Source organism: Nipponia nippon, unplaced genomic scaffold (genome assembly GCF_047370975.1).
Source record: "Nipponia nippon isolate SJK-2023a ecotype South Korea unplaced genomic scaffold, ASM4737097v1 scaffold_1, whole genome shotgun sequence".
Lineage (NCBI taxonomy): Eukaryota > Metazoa > Chordata > Aves > Pelecaniformes > Threskiornithidae > Nipponia > Nipponia nippon.
In genome coordinates this window covers 56,273,286-56,297,746 of record NW_028262290.1, presented here as the reverse complement: position 1 = coordinate 56,297,746, position 24,461 = coordinate 56,273,286, and the positions used below count along the sequence as shown (strand labels likewise).

At 42.5% G+C, this 24,461-nt stretch overlaps 2 protein-coding genes and 2 long non-coding RNA genes across 11 annotated transcripts in view; 2 read left to right on the top strand and 2 right to left on the bottom strand.

Moving 5' to 3' along the window:
- Positions 1 to 3,472, bottom strand: part of ANKRD12 (ankyrin repeat domain 12) — a 68,243-nt gene extending 64,771 nt beyond the window's left edge. For 4 of the 7 annotated variants that reach the window (XR_015704595.1, XM_087756565.1, XM_087756535.1 and 1 more), the window contains exons 1-3: positions 3,311 to 3,471; positions 2,340 to 2,510; positions 2,064 to 2,154 (exon numbers count right to left, since the gene is read on the bottom strand). The gene's annotated coding sequence lies outside the window, so the exon portion shown is untranslated. Of the gene's footprint in view, positions 1 to 2,063; positions 2,155 to 2,339; positions 2,511 to 3,310 lie in introns of all 7 variants that reach the window. The other 3 variants (XR_015704596.1, XM_087756546.1, XM_087756554.1) reach the window with 3 other exon arrangements.
- Positions 3,473 to 3,563: 91 nt separating this feature from the next.
- The window catches only part of LOC148057387 (uncharacterized), a 40,992-nt gene continuing 20,094 nt past the window's right edge, over positions 3,564 to 24,461 (top strand). The window contains exon 1 of the long non-coding RNA XR_015704607.1: positions 3,564 to 4,388. This is a non-coding gene — a long non-coding RNA (uncharacterized LOC148057387). The remainder of the gene's footprint in view (positions 4,389 to 24,461) is intronic.
- On the bottom strand, positions 6,831 to 24,338 carry NDUFV2 (NADH:ubiquinone oxidoreductase core subunit V2). 2 transcript variants are annotated; one of them, XM_087756598.1, is made up of 9 exons: positions 24,156 to 24,338; positions 22,106 to 22,171; positions 16,103 to 16,165; positions 15,902 to 16,018; positions 14,098 to 14,266; positions 11,631 to 11,740; positions 10,656 to 10,732; positions 9,641 to 9,747; positions 6,831 to 7,213 (listed from the first exon to the last, which is right to left on the bottom strand). In XM_087756598.1, exons 1-8 carry the CDS (start codon positions 24,195 to 24,197, stop codon positions 9,654 to 9,656), a joined length of 738 nt encoding a protein of 245 aa, XP_087612724.1. In that variant the 5' UTR covers positions 24,198 to 24,338; the 3' UTR covers positions 6,831 to 7,213; positions 9,641 to 9,653. The 2 variants fall into 2 exon arrangements, with proteins under 2 accessions (XP_087612724.1, XP_087612714.1); XM_087756588.1 differs by lacking the exon at positions 6,831 to 7,213 and having other exon boundaries at positions 9,592 to 9,747; positions 24,156 to 24,337.
- On the top strand, positions 10,739 to 22,089 carry LOC148057388 (uncharacterized). The gene is made up of 4 exons (XR_015704609.1): positions 10,739 to 11,581; positions 18,492 to 18,847; positions 19,157 to 19,252; positions 20,951 to 22,089. It is a non-coding gene; the product is annotated as an uncharacterized LOC148057388 (long non-coding RNA).

Genomic DNA, 24,461 nt, shown 5'->3' with positions numbered 1-24,461 from the left:
AGTATGGCTCCATAAGCTTACGGAGGAACTTTCTAAGACTTCTCTAGGTTCTGGAATAATAATGAACTGGTAGGAAAAAACCTAAAGATGTTAGCACGGCTCTGACTTCTGTTATTCTGTTAATAAAACTATTCAGTGTCATAGCACAAAATGCAAGATAGAGTTTGTGCTAATATTTATTTCATACCATCTGTCGCTAGAGTCTAAGTAGAGTCTAATGATGTAGTTAAAAAAAATATAGTCTGATCTGGAGACTAAATGACCAATCAACATTTATACTGCTCCATCTGCAATAGAACATGGAAGAGAAGAAACACCAAACATTCATGTCCAGCCCACCTCTTCATAAGATAAGATCAAATTTGTCAAAAGTAAGTTGTTCTGAGTGTGCATATTAACCGTGTGGTAGCAGGTTAATCATTACATATTTGGTGATCAATAATTTTTCCCAGATTTTCCCAACTACACTAGTCTTCCAGACAATTTCATCAGCCTAAGATCGTCTAAACATGGTAAATCAGTTCAACAAACAGAATTCATTTTCATATATCTGTACGCCCAATATTGTGGAAGAAGTTCTAGCTCAGCCATTTCTAGGTGTCAATACTTCCGCTAAAAGGATATCCAGGACTTTTCCATCTAGTTAGGTTAAAGCTGCAACAGTTTATGGGTTTTGTAGCAATTTTAACACACACCTAATGGTGCAAAGAAGCTGCTGCTTGAGACTATGATTGATGACCTCTAATTTAATAAACACAGGTATTCAATTTTCAGTTTGTGCTTTTAATCCTAAAGTAAGTGGTAACATAGTACTACCCCCTGTAACTAATGCCAAACATTGAAGCTTCATGCAAGCACTCATTCAGCCTGCTTATTAAAAAACCTTTTCCTCAAAGATGTTACCTATTGTGCAAGCCTGCTGGAAGAAACCGTAAATGAACTTAAGTTTGTTGCACAGAGCTCGCTTTCTTATACAACATCTGTCCTAAGCTTTGCTGTCTGTAGTATTTGGAGTTCATAAATAATTTTGAATAATCCTCCGGGTGGCAGAAGAACACACAAAGAGATGGCAATGGAAAGGCAGAAATATACCTGAAAGACTGAGCTATCATCTTTGTGAAAGAACCAAAGGCTCTCTGATCATCTGTCTGTACTCAGTGATTACTAGAGAAAAGCCAGGAAATCAAAAAAGGGACTCCCATACCGTACACCAAAAAACCCGACATCACCACAAGAATGCCACCATAGTCCTCTGGGTGCTGAGAAAAACAATGGCAATTCCTTGACATTTTAGCTTACAAGACATATACAGGAAAGTAGAAGTATTAAAGGGGGGTAGACAGACACAGATAGTCAATGGGTTTACCATTACCTTCCCAATGAAGTATTCTGCTATACCTCAAACCCTGCAATTTTATTTGAACAGACAGTTTCTCAAGCTTGCACAGAAACCTACTGAATTCACACAGGGTGAGGTTAAGGACCCCAGCTCATCAAGTTACAAGGTTAGCTGAGAGTTTCCATCTAAAGAATGAAGAAAAGCGAGTGTCACCCAACATCTACACAAGCCTTGAATAATAAGAACAGCTGAAATGCCCTGATGTCTCACATTATTCTGAAGATCTGTCACTCTGGGGACTCTTACCCACTGAGCTACAGCAGAAGATTATAGCGGAAGAAGGAAAGAAAGCACAGGATGCTTAGCTCTTCGCAGCTGCGCAGCACCTGTGGGTAGCTCACCATGTCCCTAGAATAACCTAGATTGAGGACCTAGAGTAACCTAGATGTGAGAACAACCAAGCTGCCATCAACTTGCATACTGAAAGACACCCAAACCCTTGCTGCTTCAAAACTAGAGAGTAGAAGTGACCCCCACCTCCAAATCATGACATGTCAATAACACTGAATTATTTTAATAAAAGGTAATGATTTCTTATAGACATGATGATCTCACCCTTTCCTAGCGTTCCAAGATTAAACATTTCTTTCCTGGAACATGAGTATATTTGGACTGTTCCACATCTGTCTGATAGCTTTTTGTTCCTACAAGCATCAAAACTTACTCGCTTGTCTTCATTAAAGCGGTGTTTTATCCCATAAACTATCTTGTAATTCAGAGGTATAAAATTCAGATTTTCCTCCGCATCACATGGCCTGCAGAAGAAAGGCACAGAACACAGCGACAGCATCCAGGCAATTTCCACAAGACCTCTAGCTGATAATACTGATGTTAAACTGCTCATTTTATATGGGAGTTTAAATTTAAAAAAAAAAAAATCCTTATATTTCTTATCAGTTACCCAGCCCTCAAAAAAAAAAAAAAATATTAGCAATGGTACCTAGAGAGTTAGGCTAGAACTAGCATGAAGAACTGTGCAACTGAGCCTGGCGTTCTCTCATTTCTCATCCTTCCTTTGTTGCCTGGTGTCACCTGTGCTGTGCGAGTTACCGTGCTCCACCTCAGCGGCGGCTGCCTCGTACCGGCAGCCCAGCCAGCTGAACGTATTATTCTGCAAAACAACCGGGCACCCTTTAGCGCTTAACGGAAGACGCCAGAAACGCCTCGCCCGCTGGCCCCAGCTCTCGATCTGACGCGGGCAGGTTACCCCGCCGGGGCGGCACGGCCGAAATCGCCGGAGCAACTCCCGAGGCTGCAGGGAGCTGCAGAAATTCCCGAAAGGGAGGCGGGGCGGGTGTGTGTGTGTGCGTGTGCGTCCGGGTGTGTGTGTGTGTATGTGTGTGTATGTGTACACCGCCATGCCGCGCTCGGCACCCGCGCCCCGGCCGCCCGTGCAGCTCCCGCCGCCGCCTCCCTCCCTCCCTCCCCACAGCCCCGGCCCTGCCTCCCGCGGGAACGGCCGCCCCGACCCCCTGCAACCGCCGCCCCCCGGCCAGAAGCGGGCCCCCCACCGGACGGCGGGGCAGAGGCTGGGCTCGGCGGGCGAGAGGCGCGGCCGCCAGACGGTGACAGCGGCGGCCATGGCTCCCGCCGCGGCGCTGACAGGCTGACAGCGGAGAGCGGCTGCCCGCCACCGCCGTGCACCCCGCGCAGGGCAAGCGCGGGGCCGCGCCCGCCGCCCCGCCGGGCTGGGCGGGGGAGGCGCGGTGCCCGCTGCCCGGGAGGGCAGGGCAGGGCAGGGCGGCGGTTACACCCCCCGAGGTGGGCAGCGGGCGAGGGCTCCCCGGACGCCCCGCTGCTCGCCCTTCAGAGACAGGGGGACGGCACCCCGCGGGCACGGCGGCGGCGAGCGGGATCGGGGGTCCCCGCCGGGCACCGGGAAGGGGTGGGGAGGTGCGCTCCGGTCCTTACCTTCTCCCGGGAGCCGGCGGCGGGACGCGTCCTCCTCCTCCTCCTCCTCCTCTCTCCGTGGCGGCGCGGCCGCGGGGGTCCGACAGGGGAGCGGGTGCCGCCCGCCGCCGGTGCCCAGGGGCTGAGGCTCCGGCCCGGCTCCGGCCGCCGTAGCTGTCGGGTTTGAAAACAGCCCTGCCTCCCTCCCTCCCTCCCTCCCTTTCGCCCTGCGCTGCCGCTCCCCTCCCCCTTCCGCCACCCCCCCCCCCAGCGCCGCTGCCGGAGCAGAGCTCGGCGGAGCTCCCATTGGCCGCGCCCCGCCCACGTGGCCCGCAGACGGGGCACGGGAGGCGGCCGGGCGGGCGGGGGCTGCCGCGAACGTTACAGCGCCCGGGCGGCGGTTGAGGGCGGGGGGGGGGAACAGCGTTACCGCACCGCTCCGCTCCCCGTCCCGAGGGAGACGGGCAGGGCCGCGTCCCCCCGCCCCGCCGGGCTCCTCGCTGCGGTGCGGGCGGAGCGCCTCGCCTCGCCCCCCGCAGGCAGGCGGCGGGGAATAACGGGCTCGCGGGGTGACAGGGGCGGAGGGGGTGTGAGAGAAGAGGGTGGCGACGGGAGGGCGCGAGCAGTGCGCAGGCGCCAGAGCAGCGGCGCTCTTCTTGGCCGCGGCCGCTGGAACTTTCTGGAAATGGCGGCGGCCCGGCTGCGGCGCAGCCGGTGGCGGGACAGAGACGGGGCGAGGGGAACGAGAGCTTCGCCAGTCCCCGCCGGACGGGAGCCGACCTGCGGCCACCGGCGCTCCCCGCCTCCTGCCGCCGCGCCCCTGGCGGCCGCTCCCTCCCTCCCCGGGGAGGGGTTTTCCGGCGGCGATGGCGCAGTGAGTTTTAAGAGCCGGCGCGGTGCGCCTGCGCGGTGGGTGGTGCCGCGTCTGAATGAGGCGGGTACGGGCGGTAGCGGTCGCGGTCACGGTCATGGAGGGGCCGCTGCACCCGCCGGGTAGGGGCAGCCTCAGTGCCTGGCCTGAGCGCCGACAGGAGCGCTGCGCACCGGCAGGCTGCCGTTAAAGGGCCCGCAGCTTTTGGGAGCAAGCCGCTAGACGCAGGTGCGTGTGGCGCGGTGCCGGAGAGCCCCGGGGGGGCCGTTCGCCTTCGGGGCACCCGCGTAGAGAGGCTGCGGCGGGAGGAGCCCGCTGCGGCCGGGGGCCCGCTCGGTGCTTGCTCCCGCTGCCGAAGGCTCTATCCTTGGGCAGCGTCCCCCTCCGCCGCCGCTCCCTCCCAGCGCTTCACGTCCCGGCGGGTGCAGGCGGAGAGCTGCAGGACCCTCGGTGGGGGTATGCGGCCCCGGGCCCCGCAGGCGGGCACAACCTGCCTCTTGGGCCCACTTCTAGTTTTCAAAACAAAAAAAAAAAACCCGGATTTTTAGGGTGTCTTACTTGTGCTCGAAAGCCAGACGTCATATCAATGCATCAAAAGGCATTACAGAAGTAGACTGACGTTAGCCCTAGTTGCAACCCTAAAAACGGGTCATTCATCTGCACTTGTGAAAGGTTTTGCATCTGCTTATTAAAGTAGTATTATGTGGTAAGACTTAAAGAATCTGTGTGGTTCTGTACTCGTGGGTTGTTGAGTAATACTCTGCAGGTGGCTTCTGGAACGTGCTAAAGATAGGTGGTCTGTCAGGTGCAGTATTCTGAGAAGGCAGCTGAGCAAAGCCCTTCCATTTGATGTAGTCTTAATTGCCATGCTCAGCCTGCTACTGGATTACTTCCATCTGTTGTTGTGTAGAAAGCAAGAATTCCTTAGTATTTACTATGCGAGTCAGAAATGTGAATTTTTCAGAATTAAAAGCTTATTATGGTTAAGGCCACCTAATTGTGTGGACTTCCTCTATATTCTGATTTCCACCCATCATGTTCCAGCATGGGTAGAGAATGGCATCAGAAATCTCAAATATTGCCATCGTGCACAACATCCTACTGTTCAGGCAAACTTCTCTCGCTTGCTTCCAAAGTCTTATTGTACAAATGCTGGTACAGGTCATTGGTGTTGTAAAGCAACTGCCTTCATTTTCATTTGATTCTGTCAGCGTACCTTGAGTGCTGTCATCTAACTAGGAGCAGGTATGGTGACACCCGTGACCACATAAGAAAGGGAGCTGCATTCACTTCGTATCTTTTCACGTCAGGTTGATTACGGAGGCCATCGCTTGAGGTGGCAAGCAGATTGAAGAGTAGGCAGGCTACTGACCGCCAGTGTAAGAGCTGTTTCCCAAGGCAGAATATTTCTTCTTCTCACAGTACTGTAGAGGGAGGATACTGATGATTCACCACCTAGAAAACAACAGGCTACAGGTGTAGCGTGGCGGTGTCATACAGCATTCTGATCCGTGTGCAGCAGCACCAGTAGCGTGCAGTTGCAGGATTTCAGTGTGTGTTAAGTGTTTGCAACCAGCAGCTGAGATAACGGGGAAGGATTCTCGTGAGCAACACCTTCTGCAGCAGATGTTAAGATTTGATAATAATCTCTCTCAATAACTAAAAAATATGGTTCCTTAAGCCTTTAATAAGGACTACCGTTCGGACTAACAAAAAGCATCAGTCAGTTAATTGCTAATTGCTACCCCTACATTAGTTTCTTCCCCTTGTCTCCAGAAGCCCCTCCCTTTTACATAGCACAGCTGCAAATCGCCTGTGTGGCTGCAGTGAGGTGGCGTGCCTAGCACCTCCCTTGATCTGCCAACGTCTCTTGTGTTATCAGCTGCGTGAACTCCTGGTCTTGAGACAAACGTGCATGGCATCTGGTTCAACTGCGCCATTGCTGAATTCAGTCTAGTAATTGACTGAAAATCTCAGACTGCAGTACAAACATCTAAAAGTAAGAACTTTATCCTAAGAACTTGCAAAATGTCACGCTGGTGAAAGCACATGCGCTAGCCTCGGGTAGGTAACCGGTGGGTCAGCCAGTGAGCCCAGCTAACATACTGCACAGATGGAGCTGAATGTCATTGCTGCTTCCTATTTCATGACAGCAAGCAGTTCCACGTAGCATTTTTCTAGTGGTCTGTGGAGGTCATGGAAATCCTTTCCATCATCCAACACTGAGTATCTAGTGGAGTTTCCTATTAGTCCAAACTTTCTTCCATCGTTACCAAAGGAAAGAACAGCCACCACCCGCTCTCTCAGTCCAGTGGATTCTTTGCGTGTCTTCTGCTTCCATGCTCTAAATCTCATTTCCTTTCCCAAGACTGTACCTATTTTTCTTAAAATCTTCTCTAGGTAATCTTTTTTTCCTCCCCAGTTAAAGGGCGGCCTTTTTTTCCTTCAACTTTTCCATTTGGAGAATTAATATAGCATGTGAATTCTTTTATTTTTCCCTTGTTCAAGGAGAGGGGCAAGCAAGACCACCAAAAACACAGAATTGGTTCTGTCACTGCTGCGTTAACAGTTTAAGGGACTGCATTGGCAGTTGCCGTAGTTAACTCATTTTTCATTTAACTCACCACCCTGTACTTGCCCATTCCAAGATATTAACCAGGAGATCAAAACTGCAGAATTAAAAGCGTTTAATTATTTGACGTTAGTGTCAGCTGCCTAGAACTACTATTAGTAACCCTCTGCTATTGAAGATTGAGAATGATGGAAGTTATGTCCTGTTAATACTTGTTACCTAAAATATTCAATACTACTAGTAAAAGCAAGCACAGGGTATTATCTGCAGCTATTCAGGAACAGAAAAGAGAACTTGGATATATTAATTCTTACGCTATTCTAGAACTCTTCCATAGTGATCACCTTGTTAATCCTCATCACAGTCTTGCAGAAGTTATCATTGTGAAAGTAATTTTGTATATAATAAACAACATGTAACAAATATTGCAGAATCTGTATCTCTAGTGGAGATGTTCGAAATGTTCAAATTTCAACAAAACCTGAAAGAACACAAGATGTGAATTTTTTGTTTAATCATTTATCTTAATACAATGATTGCCAAACTTTTTTGATGTAGAAACCAGGGCCATAAAGCCTCATATAATTGATGAGTGAAGTGGGTAAGAGAGAAGAGTAATGGTTATTTGCTTATTTCTCTTCAAATATTTCGCAGTCCTATAGCTGCCCTGCAGTATTGCATTTAAACAGTGCTGTATCAGATTTGTACCACACAATAAGGATAATGTAAATTATCCTTTTCTAGTCAAGTGATTGGCAGACTGTTACGTGTTGCATCAAAGTGACTGACATACTTGTCTGTGGAACATCACTAACGTGATCTCCAACAAATGGGAAACTGTTGAGGTCCATGTTCTGCTCATGAGACAGACATCAAGACTTTCACGTACAGATGGAATGAACAGGGGAGAAAAGCGGGACAAGGCGACAAATTCTCCTGCCCAGCTTTACCAATGGGAGGAGTCTGGCATTCTAGAGCCTTGGTTTTGTATACCTGAAAGTTTCAAACTTGGCAGGTCTAAAACTATGTTTCCCTTCAACACAATTATGCAATCCCATCAGTTTCAGTTACATACAAAAACATGAATAATTGTAGCACACGATAGTTGCATAATGCATGCAAAATCCTCATTTATATTCAACGTATACTTTAAAAATAGTTGCCTGCTTTCATACTAGGTTAGAATAAGATAATCCTATATGGAATAGAGTACAGCTTTGTTGTTACAGTTGAGCAAACAGCTTAGTTAGACTGGTGTCTTAAAATGAGTCTGTCTTTGTATCAAAATGTAATATGCTATCTCATTTTGTGCCGCATAGTGCCAGATGCCTGGCCTGCTACAAGGCGTGTGGCCGTTACACTGCAGTGACCTTTCAGAAGAGCATTCAGCAACTTTAAATTACAAATATTTCAATCCATGTACAATTGCACAGTGTTCTATACCACTTACAAGATTTTCTTCCATGCTTATTGGGTGACTGCTTCACTCATTACTTGTATTTATTTATCAAATTTACTTTCCTGTTTGTATGCAATTCCATTATTTCATATTATAAATTTAGTAATGTAGAAGGGATAGCAAGTTTTACATACAAATGATATACATATATATTTTGCTCTCAGAACTACCAACAGTAACACTACTTGTTTAACAATACATCAAGGAACTTCACAGCCTACTGAAGTAAAGGTGGGGCATGAACAGACTACTGCATGAGATAACCATGATGCAGGGAAATCTGTAGGTACCAAATTTGACTCAGAAGAGGGAGAATAGTTTAGGGAAGTACTGTTAATCAGAATACCAAAACAAACGAAATATAATTCAGAATAAAATATAAATTATACAATTAAGCTCCATCTATTACATTAATTGTAATAAGAATCTAAGCTCCACAGCAGATTTTAGAAGAGGCAGACCCAATATGGTCTCAGGTGACTGACATGTTCACATTTCCTAATTTACATTGAAATGTATATATATGTGTATATATATATATATAAAGCATTTCCCAGATTTTACAAGCATATGTATTAAGTGTCAATATGCAGTCAATTTTTTAAAAAATTATCTTCAACTTTTTTTATATTGGGAAAAATACCTCAATTTCACACAGATTGGGTCTTAAAAGTAGCTGATACGTAGCAGTAAGGTCAAAGAAGGATCCGTGAATCAAGTAACTAGTTTCATATATTACACTTAGCCATGTATTAAACTGTTGTGGTATATTCTGTCTTCCCCCAACTGCATACCTTGGCTGTATTGTATAAATTTGTACAGGAAGTGGTTTCTTGTTGTTCATTCTTTTATTAGAGTACTACTGGTACCTGGGGTTTTTTTTTGGTAACATAATAAGAAGATAATTTTCACATTTTTCCTGGTCACTGAATGGTAGTAAGAAGAATTAGACTCAAGAAGAACCACTTATTACTGAACCTACCAGATTTTTTACATGACACAGTTTGGGTCACCCTTCCTGATTGGTTTTTTTTTGTTTTGTTTTTTGTTTTCAAATTGCAATTAAAAGTAACATGTGATGAAGTTTTGTCAGATAATCTCCTTTCAGTTTGTTTCCTTATGCATTTGCCAGACTTATAATTTAGTCAGTTTTGTTGCTTCTTCAAAGAACCTTAGAAAAAGTTGGAAGAATTTTCAATGACAGATCAAAAGATGCAACTTTCATCTCTTAGTGATCCTAAGTGGACTCTTTTAGTGAGCCACTCTACAGTCTGCAGAACCACTTTTCTTATAATCTAGAATTATGATTATGCTTTGCAGTAGTTAAAACCATGGTAAGTTAGATATTCAAATTGCTGTTGCTTTCTTCATTTTTTAAAGAAGTACTAGAACATACATCATTTTACCGAGATTAAAGTTACTTTATTGTTTTCAGACAGTTCATCTTACATTAAAAAAATCCTTAGAGGTCAGCTCGAACTCCAAAACCTGGTCCTTTGGGTGGTTCAGTCAGAGAAGTAAGGCCACCAGCTGGCTCACAAGAAAAACGTCCACTCCTGAAAAATGAAGAGAGTTTTATTCATTGCTGATATTGTTATAGCCTCAGATACTGTTTAATCACTGGATAGAAGACAGTTACAAATCTGACTTAAGGCTGAAGCCACTTCTTTTTTCTTTCATTCTTCCTATTCATCCTTCAGAAATGTGTGATGCTACTCTTAAATAAAAAGGATTCCAAATTCAAGTAGTGACAGAGTTTCATAACTGAAATGCAAGATAGGACCGCTAGTTTTCCTATTTATTTATAGGTTGGCCAGACAAAAGTGATGTTGATTCCAGTAATACCCAAGGCAGTATCATATTTTTGTTAAAGATGCTTCCCTGTGTTTGGAAACTACCTGTTTTAAGATTATTGGTTTTGTGTTCAAAAAAATCATTATAGAAACAATAGGAAGAGGTAACACACACAAGTCAAATTAATTTCTCTATTCACACAAACATATGTGTAGTTGGGTTAACAAAGAACAATGGGAAATAATAGATAAAGAAGTTCAGAAATAATAACCCTTTCACAAACTTGCAATCTTCCTGGTTTTTGTCAGAAATAAAAAAACCCAAACAACTCAGAAAACCAACAGGCATTTGTTGATTTACTTGATCTAGACAAAAAAAATCCAACAGGTGATATCATTCCCCTATTAGGTACTAAGCCAAATCAGAATTGACATTTTCACATTTTATGCTCCTCTAGTCAGTCGTCAAGAACATGAAAAATTCTCTTCTCAGTTCTTTCCAGTTCTTTTAGCTTTGAATATATAGAAAGGCACTGAATGCATGCCATTCTGTTCAGTAATTAATGCTTTTTAGCTGCAGGTTGTGAACTGAAATCACAGGAACAGGAACTTAGTTACTCTAAAGGATCAGCCTTCAGGTAGTTGGCCATTATTATGCAAATATAGCATACCTTGGGCCAGGTTTGGGAACTTTGCCAGCCTTTAGCTCATCAATTATGTCTTCAATATCTTTGGGTGTCAAATCTTCCTGTAAAAAAAGAAAAAAAAATCAGATCATTGACAAAACAGAAAAAGTCAGCAATTATGCTCACTGCAGCGTTCAAAGTTCATCAGATAGTGGCTCTCTTAGGTGTCATCCTAGCACAGGTAATTTTGATCCTGTCCATTAACACAAATACTGGTTCAAAGAATTAGGAAAATCAAAAAGCCTACTGTAATTTTAATGTTAAAATTTTTATTTTACATATAGTTACAGAAATTATGTTAAAACTAACCATGTTGATGTGGGTCATCTATAACATGGATTTGTGTTTTCAGCTTCCTTGGTATATTAGTGAGCTGGATCTCTGCCTACCCACTATACACATGCCATTGCACATACTACAAAATGGTGTCAGCTGTGACAAAAAAAGTTGTGGGTACAATTCTTAAAAAATTAATCAGACTGTGATAACAAAATAAAATATTTTAAAAACAAGTTTTTTTAAAAAGCTGGATTCAGTTAATACATTCCTTCCTTTGGTCTGATGGCATCCAAGTGAGCCATAACTCAGAAGTCTAAAAGTTCAAAAATAGTGTTAAACCAGTCCATACTTTCCAACCGACTGCTTTAAAGTGCTTTTAAAAGCTTATCAAATACCTATTTAAAAATTCCAGATTTACGGGCACACCACTATCACAAAAACGCATCACCCCACTTGTATAAATCAAGACAGTAATTGAAAGGAAAAATACACGGATACGCTGTGATACAGATGAAGCGTTCTAGGAAGATGACAAGAAACTAAAAGATGCTCTAGGTCGCAAGTTGTCCCTGCCAATAGGAATTTGAAGTAACTGACCAAACCTTCAGGTTCTGAAACAAGTGAAAATACAGGTAACACAGCAAAGAAGTTTAATCTTTTAAAAGGGAATATAATACTTACATAGTAATTGTCATTTATTTGTACCATCGGTGCATTTACACAAGCACCTAAACATTCCACTTCTATCAGTGTGAAGAGTTTATCAGGTGTTGTTTCCCCAACTTTTATACCTAAACCAATAAAGAATATTAGGTTCAGGAATGGTTACTGAACAAGATTAATAAAGCATGAGTCTAAGTACTCCATAGTCTTCTCATTACTTGTATTTTGGCCTTAAAAACATTTGCATAGTTAAATCCTCTTAAATGAGTCCAAAATGTTTCCATTAAACAAAGGATTCTAATAAACTCTGAAGTCAGTCTTCAGAAACATTTTTGAGACCTCATTTACAGGTTTACAGGTAAAATCATACCAGTATGATTTACTGAAAGAAAACCCATGAAATGACAGTTCTAAGAAACAGAACAGCTCTACTCAGGAACATTTTTAGTAATCAATAGAATAGAATGGAAAAAATAGGGAAAACATTGCTTTTGTGTGCTGATATGAAGTGCATTAACATATAGGGTTGAGTACTCAATTCCCAAATTAACCAAGATCCAAGCATTAATGTTGTTAGCTACTAATTCATAAACAACTTCCAAGTTCATACACAAAGGCTTATTTCCTGAACAACTCTGTACACATACTTAGCTTCCATGACACATTATTGTTCCAGTGATATAGATACAGACATTCTCCAGAGGGCAGGTTAGCCAAAATAACATCCGAGTCTGATCTCAACAAAATACTCCATGGAAGGAAGAATGCTGAAAAGCAGTTTTCCTTCATACTTATTAGAAGGGGGGGAAAAAAAGCCTAATAAAAGTCTAAGTAAGGCCTGTGTCTCAGTAAGAGCTACACAATCATCCCTAATGCTTTGATTTCTCAAGCTAAGAGTTTCAGTTAAAATTAAGCTATCTTTGCAGTAACAAACCAAGACAAATTTCATCTAAATATGCCTTTTCCAGACAACAGAATATATGAAATGCAAGATAATAAGCAGCTGTTCTGCAGCTTTTATCACAGTGGTTCTTCGGAAATGTTAGCACAGCTTGTGACTTCATAAAAGGGGAAGAGTTGTTAGTTGCTGATCTTATCCCCTCTTCTCCCCACAACCACCCAACAAGGAGGAAAAAAAAAACACAACCCCACACAAAACCCATGGGTTCTCCTTGCATCTCATATGATGCAGCACTCTCAACTGACATTTTCCACAGAGAATTCATAAGTTACGTTAACATCATATTTGCCATCCAGAGGGACCTTGACAGGCTAGAAAGGTGGGCCCATGCAAACCTCGTGAAGTTCAACAAGGCCAAGTGCAAGGTCCTGCACCTGGGTCAGGGCAATCCCAAACATGGATAGAGGCTGGGCAATGAGTGGACTGAGAGCAGCCCTGCAGAGGAAAGCCTTGGGGGTACTGGTAGATGGAAAGCTGGACATGAGCCGTCAACGTGCGCTTGCAGCCCAGAAAGCCAATCGCATCCTGGGCTGCATCAAAAGCAGCATGGCCAGCAGGTCAAGGGAGGTGATTCTGCTCCTCTACTCCGTTCTGGTGAGACCCCACCTGGAGTGCTGCATCCAGTTCTGGAGCCCCCAGCACAAGACAGGCATGGACCTGTTGGAGCAGGTCCAGAGGAGGGCCATGAAAACGATCAGAGGGCTGGAACACCTCTCCTATGAAGAAGGGCTGGAGCGTTGACGTTGTTCAGCCTGGAGAAGAGAAGGCTGTGGGGAGACCTTATAGCAGCCTACCAGTACTTAAAGGGGGCCTACAGGAAAGATGAGGAGGGACTCTGTCAGGGAGTGTAGTGATAGGACAAAGGATAATGGTTTTAAACTGAAAGAGGGTAGATTTAGATTAGATGCTAGGACGAAATTCTTTACTGTGAAGGTGGTGAGACAGTGGAACAGGTTGCCCAGAGAAGTTGTGGATTCTCCCTCCCTGAAAGTGTTCAAGGCCAGGCTGGATGGGGCTTTGAGTAACCTGGTCTAGTGGAAAGTGTCCCTGCCCAATGCAGGGGGGTTGGAACTAGGTGATCTTTAAGGTTCCTCCCAACTCAAACCATTCTATGATTTTATCATCTTACTCAAGTAAAAAACCCCTCACAAAAACTTTTCATATAGCATATACCTTAAAAATCTTACTTTGCATATAAAAAAGTGCCATAGCATTCAGTGTCCTCTCCTATACATGGGATAGGGCTGACTTTCTCAGTCCAAGGGTCGTATTAGATTAACGCATTTCCTGGCAAACGGCCTTTAAAACCACTCCAGACAATGGCCTTTTCTGCTCTACTGTACTGAAATCTTTAGAAATAAAGAATAAATGCCAAACCTGAAATTTGAAGTATTTAGTGCGTATTCTCCAATGATTTCACTCTATATTTTCACTCTATCCCCACCATATGAAAAATTTTACTTCAGTATCATTAAACAAAGGTAAAAAAAATTACAAAAAGTATATCACAAATTTGTGTCATACCAAGTTTCTTCTTAATGGCTTCTAAAATGCTATCAGAGTCTCGCAGCATGCAAGGCGTGGTAGTGCAGACCTGAATATGGTATTTCCCAACAGGTTTGCGATTATACATCGTATAGAAGGTTGCTACTTCATACACTCTCATGGGAGGCATTTCTAAAATTTCAGCAACCTGTGACAAGGGGAAAACGGACACTATATTGAATTCTCACAGGGCATCAGTAAAGGCATTTAACAATAAAGTCACCTGTCCTCTGTCTGCAGTAACAGATAAATAAAGAGGGAGGGGATGGGTATCAAAGCATAACTGTATTCGAGTGCCAAGGAAAGGCACTTGAGTTACTCCGCTTGGAGTCACCCTGCTGAAGCACAAACTCCACTAAGCCACAGATTAGCACAGCGAGGAGCTCCAGTCAGTTCCCTCCAGCATCTAGCATCATACAGAAGCCAGATGCGAGGAGTCAGCTGGGTTCTAGCTTTCATTGTCAGCTCCAGCTCATACTGCGCTTCTGCTCCTTTGCTGTATGAATGAACAAACGTGTACGCATCTGCCCACGCTAAGCCACGTAAGCCTTTTGGTTAAGGGAATACTTACAGGCTGGTACTACGCTCACCTAATTCAAATACAGCAGACCTGTCTCGGGTTCTGTGACACACCAGGGCTGGCCTTAGAAACGCCACCGCAACATCTGCGGATTGGCGTCACAGCTAATAAATAGGGAGTGAAGCACGATCTCCATGGAGCCAGCTGCGGTGTAAGTATCCCTGACCTCATTAACCTGGAACCCTGGCAAACTGCTCAGGTTGAGAACTGGCTCTGTCTTCAAAAGTGTAACTGTTTTATGTTCCAGTCTCTGTAGCAGGCAAATAACAAACCACAGTAAATATTTGTTCACTTAAAAATCTTAAGATCATTTTAAATAGAATATCAATCCGAAACTTAAGAGTAAATAAACAAAAATACTTTTCCCATTCAGTATTAATGGCAATTTGAGGCTTTAGGCTACACTGTAGAAACAGCAGCAGACGTAAGCTGCCCTTCTCTAAATGTGCGTTTAATTCCTTCAGTAATTTCTGTAATGCTCACAATCCTCACTTAGCATATCTTGATTGAATTTAAAACTTTTCACTTTAAAACTGATGACATGCCAGACTGTAACAAATAATATGATAGATTTACTCATATGAATACAAACCAGAATTTTTTATTTCTTGGTATTTGATTACTGTCATGCAACTTACCACTTTGGAGCAGTGTAGTTGCTTGCTTGCTTATTTTGAAACGATTTTAATAAATAATTTCTTAAGTCTTCCTGGCACTCGCTGGGAGGCATTATAAAACACTCGTGACACATACTACACTAACACTGCTTTGCAGAAGTTTTTACAGGCCTAGAGATTAAGTACAACCCTGGTAACGTGTGTAGTGCCACTAATCTGAGAGAAGAAAAACCCCACTATTGTTCTCTTTTTTTTCTTCCCCCAAATTCATCAGCGGACAAAATTTTTCAAGTTTCTGTTCCTACTTCCAGGACGATTCTGGGAAAAGAGCCTATCTAAATAAGGCTCGTGTAATTTTTGTTTTGTTCTGTCTGTAGTTTCTAGCAATGGGCTAACATTATGTAAACAACAGAGCCCAGAGTTCCCTGGGTTAGTTTTCCCTTCTGTTTTTTAAAATGTAGTCTCATAGAGAATTCTCACAATTCTGTGCCACATGTACGCTTTGATAAATAAATGCCAATATTCTAGTAACATATGTAAAGAAAACAGTAAAATTATGCTTGAAAGAGAATTAAGTACTAAGTACCTTGTTCATAGCCGATATGGGCAACCATCCATGCTGTCTTTGGGCCAAATCTAGTACTGCCATGACAGCTGCAGACTTGTGTCCCCCTGGGTAGTTGTTTATGATTGCTTCTATTCGCTTTTTAAAGGGAAAGAGGAGGAAAAAATATCAGTACTGATCTAAAGACAAAGTCTGTGTGTTTAACTTTTTTTGTCTGCATACCTTTTGGTTTTCAGGTGTGAACTCAAATGGAGTATCTGGATTATTTTCAGGACTGTCCCTGTGCTTCAGGAAAAGAAAGAGAAAATATGTAAAAATAGGGTTGTCAGGAAATTATTCAGGACAGATTTACTGTTGTAAAATATCTTCTCATAAGACAGTTACAGTTGAGTGGCTTGAATAAAACCAATATATTCCAGATAAAAATTTCAGAGTACTCAATCATAAATGATTAAATATCTCTGAGAAAGTTATCAAAAATACCGGTAATCATTTCATCACTCCTAAAAATAATGACTTATTCCTGTTATTTCCTATTTTAAAAAGTATTTCTTGAGGAATATGGTATTGTTATCAAAATATACATTTTTTTTTAAACACTTAATACAGTTTGGCAATTATGTTCAAACTCATCACAGGCAGACTAAGAGTCCTCTGGTTAATACCTTAATAAACAACAAGGGACTAAATCAACAGCCCATTTTGTCTTTTCCCATGAGACATTAACTATAAAAACTTGAAAATCCATCAAGAAGCTTGCTATATAATTAAAATGTTTGCACATTCAAACACACATTATTAACCCACTTTAACATATTCTTTTGATTTGCAATGGATTTCAACATTTTAATTTTAGATACATTCTGAATCAGAGTGGAAGAAGCAGAATTTTGAATTCATATTTCCAAAATAAGGTATTCTATAATATTATTTTTAAGGTGGTTTTCTAGGGAAACACTGAATTGAAATTAGTTCTTCTATTTTCAGAAAATAGAAATTTCGAAGTCTTAAAGAAAGTGACATTTTCCTATAATAAAATCTTAGTTCTGACAAAAATCTTTATCCACCAGAAAAATTACCTGCACAAAATTTTCAGTTATCTCTAAGCAGCTCATTTAGGGTGTCCCTGAAATACTCCTAGCTAAGTTTCATTCCAATATACAGTTTTCAAATTGAGAAAGTTTCAAATTAAATGGAAAGTCTGGGGAAGAATGCAAACTATACTTGAGGCTTGATGTTAAAAGTAACCCACAACCAGCTAATAATAAAAGCTTTAAAAGTATATTTATGAGAAAGAAACCCATGCCACTGACTTTCACTTTGATCATTTTCTCAAGTAACCTAGGGTGATTTTGCAGTTTCCACACTGCGTTATTAAGCAGCAAAGGATTTAATGAAAAATCTTAACACTACAAGATACTTACATACTGAAAGACTGTCATTAGTGCAGAACTTAAAATACGTATAGTCCATAGCTATTCCTGGATTTAGAAATTTTAATATGGAAATATCAAAAGGCCAAATACTTAACTTCAATTACATTTGCTGGTCTAGCAAGAGATTCCCTTCACTTATCCTGTCCGTATCCAGGAGCAGACAGTACTACTGCCACCATTGATTTCAGAGCATGTACCCCTACCACAGTTTCCAGTCAACTATAAAAGTACAGTCAATATCTACTTCTCCACCAAGGATGACTTTCCCCTAATAACAGGAATTACAGAAAGATGACAGATTCCCTTTGAACATACTAATATTTTATTGAGTATGAATTTATTGCTTATTGTGTGGTCTACAAGATAACATAAAACAGCTTTTAGGAACACAATTGCCACTATTTCAGACTGACCCTTCCAGATAAAGGGTTTGACTCCTCATATGTAGTGTTGGTGAGGGTTTTCTATCAATTTTAATGAAAGGTCTCAAAAAGAGGCTAATGGAGGAAAAACTGATTGGAAATACTGTGCAAATTTTACTTTTTTTTCCCTTACAGACCTGTTCTGTGTCTTAGCTGCACAGATCAAATCCATGATTCACGATAAGTATTTCCAGAACTTAACTTTTCCTTCTCAAATCTGCATGCCTGTTTTATTTCAGGCTGCTATTTTGCCTTCCATATCTATTTGATACAGTTACAATTGTACTTGATCTCAGTTTCTTTTGCAAACAAGTCTATTTGATTTATTAAAATCTCCCTCTTTGTCTAGAACAGCTGTTCTTTTCAGTGTATCATCTCCAAACTGATATCCTTAAATACCCTACACGTGAAGAGGAATAATAAAGACTTTTTATCTGAAGCTACAGTTTGCCACACAGTTCTGTGCAGCAGGGCTCCAAGATACATTGTAAAGGCTACAGCACAGATGAACACTAAATAAGACCATGTCACCTTTTTTTATTTTCCTAAATGGGCTTCACCTAATTCTGGGCTGTGGAGAGTTTAATAGTTTTCATTGAGAGCTTACAGAGTTCTAGACCTACAAAGCTGTTAGGAATTTGTCAATCACATGTTCCCTAGTATTCCATTTGTCTGACGATGCACCATTTATCTGAGACTTACATGAGCTGATTTGCTCCTAAATGGTATCGGTGCATTTCTGCCTTTTTTTAGGATACAGATTCTGCAGAACACGATCAGAATTAAGGACACAGTACTGGAAGGAATGCTATGTTACATCACAGAGTGGTTGAGGTTGGAAGGGGCCTCTGGAGGTCATCTGGGCCAAACCCCCCTGCTCAAGCAGGGACACCCAGAGCTGGCTGCCCAGGACCATGTCCAGGAGGCTGCTTCTGAATATCTCCAAGGTTGGAGACTCCACAACCTCTCTGGGCAACCTGTGCCAGTGCTCAGTCATCTTCACAGTGAAAAAGTGTTTCCTGATGTTCTCTGAGGCCATTCCCTCTGGTCCTGTCACTGGGCACCACTGAAAAGAGCCTGGCTCTGTCCTCTTTGCACCCTCCCTTCAGGTATTTATAGACATTGATAAGATCCCCCCTCCCCCAGCCTTCTCTTCTCTAACAGTCCCAGGTCTCTCAGCCTTTCCTCATGTAAGAGGCACTCATAAAAAGAAACCGATATACTAAGGCTTCCTCCGTACACAAACTAAATACAAACAATTATGTCTGTACCAACTACAGCAGTTTGTTGAAAAGCAAAGTCAAACTCTACCCACGCATTTTTTCAGATTCCCTTCTCATGCTCCCCAGTTTCCTGAAGTCTTACACAATATGTTTTCATTCCATGCATAGCTTGACTGTATCACATTTGTATTGCAGCATTCAGCCTAACCTACTTATAGCGTGAACAACGGCACTCTGAAGGCCTACCCAAGCCACACTGTCCCCACAGATGATGGTACTCTCCCATGGACGGTACGAAGGCTGCTGAATGTTCATCCTTTTTGCTACACCAACCTGGGAGATTTTATTATTCTTTTTCAGTGATCTAATCATCTTTCTTGACAGAAAGATGAAGAATTACAATATAATAACTAGAATAATTTAGCTTTCATGTATACTGCAAAAAAGTCCGCCTGAAACTTGACCTATGCCCTGTGGTAAACACCAGTCCAAAACACTGTAAACCAAAATGAGAGATCCGTGTGGTCTGCAGGGAAAAAGATGTTTAGAGCAACAAACTGTTAAAAGTCCATATCAAATCAGCAATGAAAAGAAATTTATTACTTCTCCTCCAAGGGGAAAGTACCCTACATTGACTATTCCAGCAGAACTCAAGATATAAACCTCTCTTCAATTAAGAATGGTTGAAGTGCTCTCAGACCCAAGTATTTCACTGACCATCTTCACAAGTAATTAAAAGTATAATATAGCAATTATCTAACATTCTGTACTGAACCCCTGTGCAGCCCTATGACAAAGCCCAGATCAGGGCAGTTGATGTGTTAAGGAAACTCAGTCCATGTGTTGAAAACCACAAAGTAGAAGAGTTAAGTTTTAGCTGTTAAGCAGGCTAAAGACAGGTAAAAGTCAAACATAGAGAAGGCATGAAAGAAAGAAAGGTAACTACTGTAAATAACAGTATCTTTGAAATCAGGCCTTCCCTAGCCATCAGAAACGTGATAAATTTGGAGCAGCTTTCTTACGTTACTACGGGCAAACAATCTATCTAGTTTTAAACTTGATAGACTCTTTCTGGAATTGTGATCTAGCTGCCTGTGATGGCACCAAACTGAGCTTAATGGTAGAGAGAAAGTATCTTCTTGGCTGTTTCAGAATAAAAAGGAGTTTCGGTAGAAGTTGTCTTGTTTCTGGTAACATGTAAGGAAAAAAACTTGCATGAAAAAAGTTTGCAAAGGGATGCATAGGTATGCAAACCAGAACTGCCTTTTAATACTAGATTTTATGACAACCAGGTCCCCTGCTAGCCTGTCCCCTGCTGTTACAAAACGAATATGCTGTATGCATTTCCCTTCCTCACATATAGATTTCATATATGGAAAGTGCAACAAGAAGCACCAGTATCCTTTGCAAAACAAAACCAAGACACCTGTGTGTAAACTGACATACAAAGAGGACCACCACAACAGGTTAGAGTTACTCCCGGGTAAGCCCACTGTTCCTCAAGCAGTTTTTAACAACCTTTGACACTTCATCTGCTTGTAATATTCCAGAAAACTAAGACTATTTTTAAGTTGGGTTTTTTCCTCTAGAGAACTCTGGGCCAAAGAAGTCCCATTTTCTGACTATGCAAACACCTACTGTTGATTAAAATAACACCTTCAGCTCAGATCAGCAGGACAAGTTTCCCTTGAAATTTGCTGTGAAGGTTTTTAGTTGTAGTTAGGGCAAACAATTACACACACACACAGTGACATCCAACTGTCTTCTTCCTACAGCTTTTTACTTCATAGAAGAGCAAATATTACCCTACAAAAAAAAAAAAACAACAAACACACACAGAAACAATTTCCCATGCTCTTCTAGCAAAAATTCTGTTGTGGAGAAAAAATAAAAGTAGTCAATGATGCTATTAAATACACAGCTGCAAATCACAACTAGCTAACTAAAATACACAACTTTACTTTTCTACTTCCTTTTCTCTATTTTCAGGCTCCTCCCTCCAGCAAATAATTTCAACAGTTAACATAAATCTTGAAAAATGCCTGGAGAATTTACAAAGCCGTCTAGCTTCATATGCCAGGCACCAACATCCATTAGGGTGCCAAAGACACCTTTTGCCTGTCTTCAACAACCTCAAACTACATGTGAAGTTTCCTAAGTTGTCAGCCTACACTGTTTCCTCTATTCCTTGAATACAGCTCTCACTCCGTAAATCATCAATGCCTGCTCAGGTTTCTGGAAAAGTATATGAAGCATGTATTATAATCCCATTAACTTCATCTTATGGGAAAAACCGTAGACACAGCTGCAGAAAGGCAACAACAACAACCTGTCCAAAAATGCTGAGCTGCTGAGCACCTGCTTTCAACAAAGTGGTCAATTCTCTAGTAAAGTGCAGATTTCTACCCAATGTTGGAAAAATGCCAAATTATTCAGCTGTTAAACTGCAGACTACATAAAGCTCTGAAAGGAGCAGAATGGGACAATACACGTCTCAGAGATGCTTCAGGATCTCTTCAGAGGTAGACAGACAACACATCTCCTTTACACATTTAAATTTGAGGGTTTTTTCTTTTTTGCAATCACTATTACTATTTATACATATTATGATAATGCCTAATGGCCTCAATTGTGAATCATTCTGCAACATGCTATATCACATATAATATGAACAAGAACTGTACTTTTTAACTCCTAGTAAACAGGGCTAGACCTGGACCTAAGGGTAATTCTGCGGCAAATTTTAGAAATCAAGAAATTGCGCCTGCAAAAAGTTTCATGAGCTTCAATTACAAACTCAATTAACTCCAGTAAAAAAAGGAAACAAGAACAGTTTTGTAATGAAATGAAGTTTAAGGAAAGTCTCATCTGCACCACACACGAATGCTACTAATATCACCATTCTATTAATAACAGTTTTTACTATATAAGGAAAGAAACACAAGGCCAAAAACTAAAATAAAACCTTTTGATACTCCATCGTAACTCTAATAAGAAGTTCTACTGAAAAAAACGCTTCTTTGTAAATGCCAGCAGGCTTCTGTAGCAAAGTTCTGCCCATCAGAAGCTTTTAGGCAGATTAAAAAAGCACATCCCAAGCTCTTCTTGCACATTCCCCTTACAGTAAGGTAGAAAATTACGTACCACAAATAATGCTCCTCCACTGGCATTGCACACTGCTGTTCTATGTAAGTATCGGATTTGCCTTATCTACAAACAAAATAAAGTAGATAGTATTAATAGTTAATAATATACATATTGCTAGTGGCTGCTTTCAGAACCAGCTTGATTTCTATTCCAATTGTAAGCCATTAATTCTACTGTCATCACTAATAATTTAAATTAAGTCAAGAAGAGACTATTAAAGGCTCTCCTGTACTATTAGGAGAGCAAACTCACCATAACCATTTCAGACAATGTAGAAGTTAAAGGATTTAACTTCAAACAGATAATACTCTGCCACAGCTTAAATTAAGTACCTTGAATACAGATTCTCATCAAACATTTCACAAAGAATTTTCCCATTTGTTACTTTATATCCTACGTGATTTAAATTGAAACTCTGCAGAAACTACCATTACTACTGACGTTCTTCTCTAGTATGCATTTACATGCTTCTTCAGCTTTTGTCTAACTGAACAGTGGGAACAGGCATAAGAGGACAAACATAAAGTAAACACAAATGTGAAATATAAACAGAACACAGACCCATATGCAAGTTCTGTTCAGCTATTCTCTGTACTCTCTGTCTGGATCCGTCATGCCAAAACAGATCAAGATTTCTATATTCTGTCCAGTATTACTAAGATAATTTGATAATATTATCTTGTCATAAGTAATCACTCCATAACAAATTTAGTTTTATATTCATTTTTACATTGAATTCTAGATCGATTTTGAGATTTCTTTTAGCATGGTGTATTAAAAAAAAACCCTCCTTAACTACTTAATTTCTGTTACTGTATAAAATTTGTGGGACTTCAAGTGGATCAGCATCAAACTAACAAAAATACTGTCACAGGGTCAGATCTGAAATCCAAGCCTAAGTACCAAGGACCTACAGTCTCTGCTCTTCTTTAAGAGCAACCCGATCCGCTCAATCTTTTCAGCAGCAGATCACGTAGTTTCACCTGCAGTGTAGTTTCACAGGATGGCTGCAGTCTTTCCCTGTCATATGATCAGTCCTTCCAGGAAGCACTGGATTTCCTATGCAATTACGTGTATTACATTGTATGCATCCACTTCCTCTTTGTGCAGCAGCCAGGAAAGCAATTCATCTGCCATTCTGTGTCAGAGGCCAAAATGAACTCTGGGATACACGGATCACTCTGTGGACTGCAGATGGTTCCTGAGTGCCACCTTTTCCAGGAGACTCTCAGTCTAGTGTCTTTATCAACTGATGTGAAGCACATCAAATGAACTGCACTGCCATGCCAATTTGAGTGCTCTCAGTGAGCCAGACCGTATAAAATTCAGGCAAGACTTAAAGTGTAAGTAGAGCATGCAAATACAACTGAAATTCTGCAGACAACGCTGAAAGGAGCATATAAATGAGGATGTGATGCTCTGGTATAAATCATACTAAATACTAAGTAAATAAAACACATATGCAGTGTTGCTTCAAAAGGAAGCACTTCAGATGAAAACCCTTTATTCCATCCGAAGATATTGTTCTGTTTTCAAGAACCACAGATGTAAATTCCAGACTTAAAGAAGAAATAGGATGAACTCCCGTTTTTTGCACTGATCCAAAGCATTTCAATTGGTGTCAAGAGCTGACTCAAAACCAAATTAAGGGGCTTCCTTCCCATGGCTAGTCTTACGTATATAGGCAAGCCGGGAATTTTATTTCCACTTGGGAAGCCTCCCAATAACCTACCATAAGCGCCAAGCAGTTACTGCTGGAGCCTTTTTCGCCTGACACAGGCAGTGCAACTCCGGAGCCGGTCAGGTAACCCGGGCAAGCCCCGGGGGAGACACCCGGCAGCGACGCCATTCCACCGGCTGTCCCGGGCCTTTCTCCCCCGAGGCCGTGCCCCGCCGCAGGCCCCAGCCGCCCGCTCACTGCGAGGGCAGCACCGACCGACCTCCCTCCCACCCTCTTCCCCGCCGCGGCCTCCTCCAGCCGAGCGGGCGCCCTGCCCCGGCCGGCGAGGAACAGCCGTGTCGCCGCCGCAGCAGCCTCCCCCCTTACCGAGCGTGCGACCCCGGCCCGTAGGGGAGCGCAGAGGAACATGGCGCCGGCGGCAGAAGCGGCGACCCCCGCCCCCCGCGGCTTCCCTCTCCTTGAGGCCTGGGCTCGCCCTCCGCGCAGCGGCAAGGAGACGGGCCCCGCGCATGCGCCGGCCACGCACGGCTGCGCGCGCGCGCCCGCCAGGCGGGCGCCTCGGCGGGAGCGCGCCAGCCGTTGGCCGTTGTTAGCGCCGTTAGCGCCGTTAGCGGCGGGCGGTTTGTACCTTGCGCTGTCATGGCCGCTCATTCCCCAACGCGTGGGTTGCTG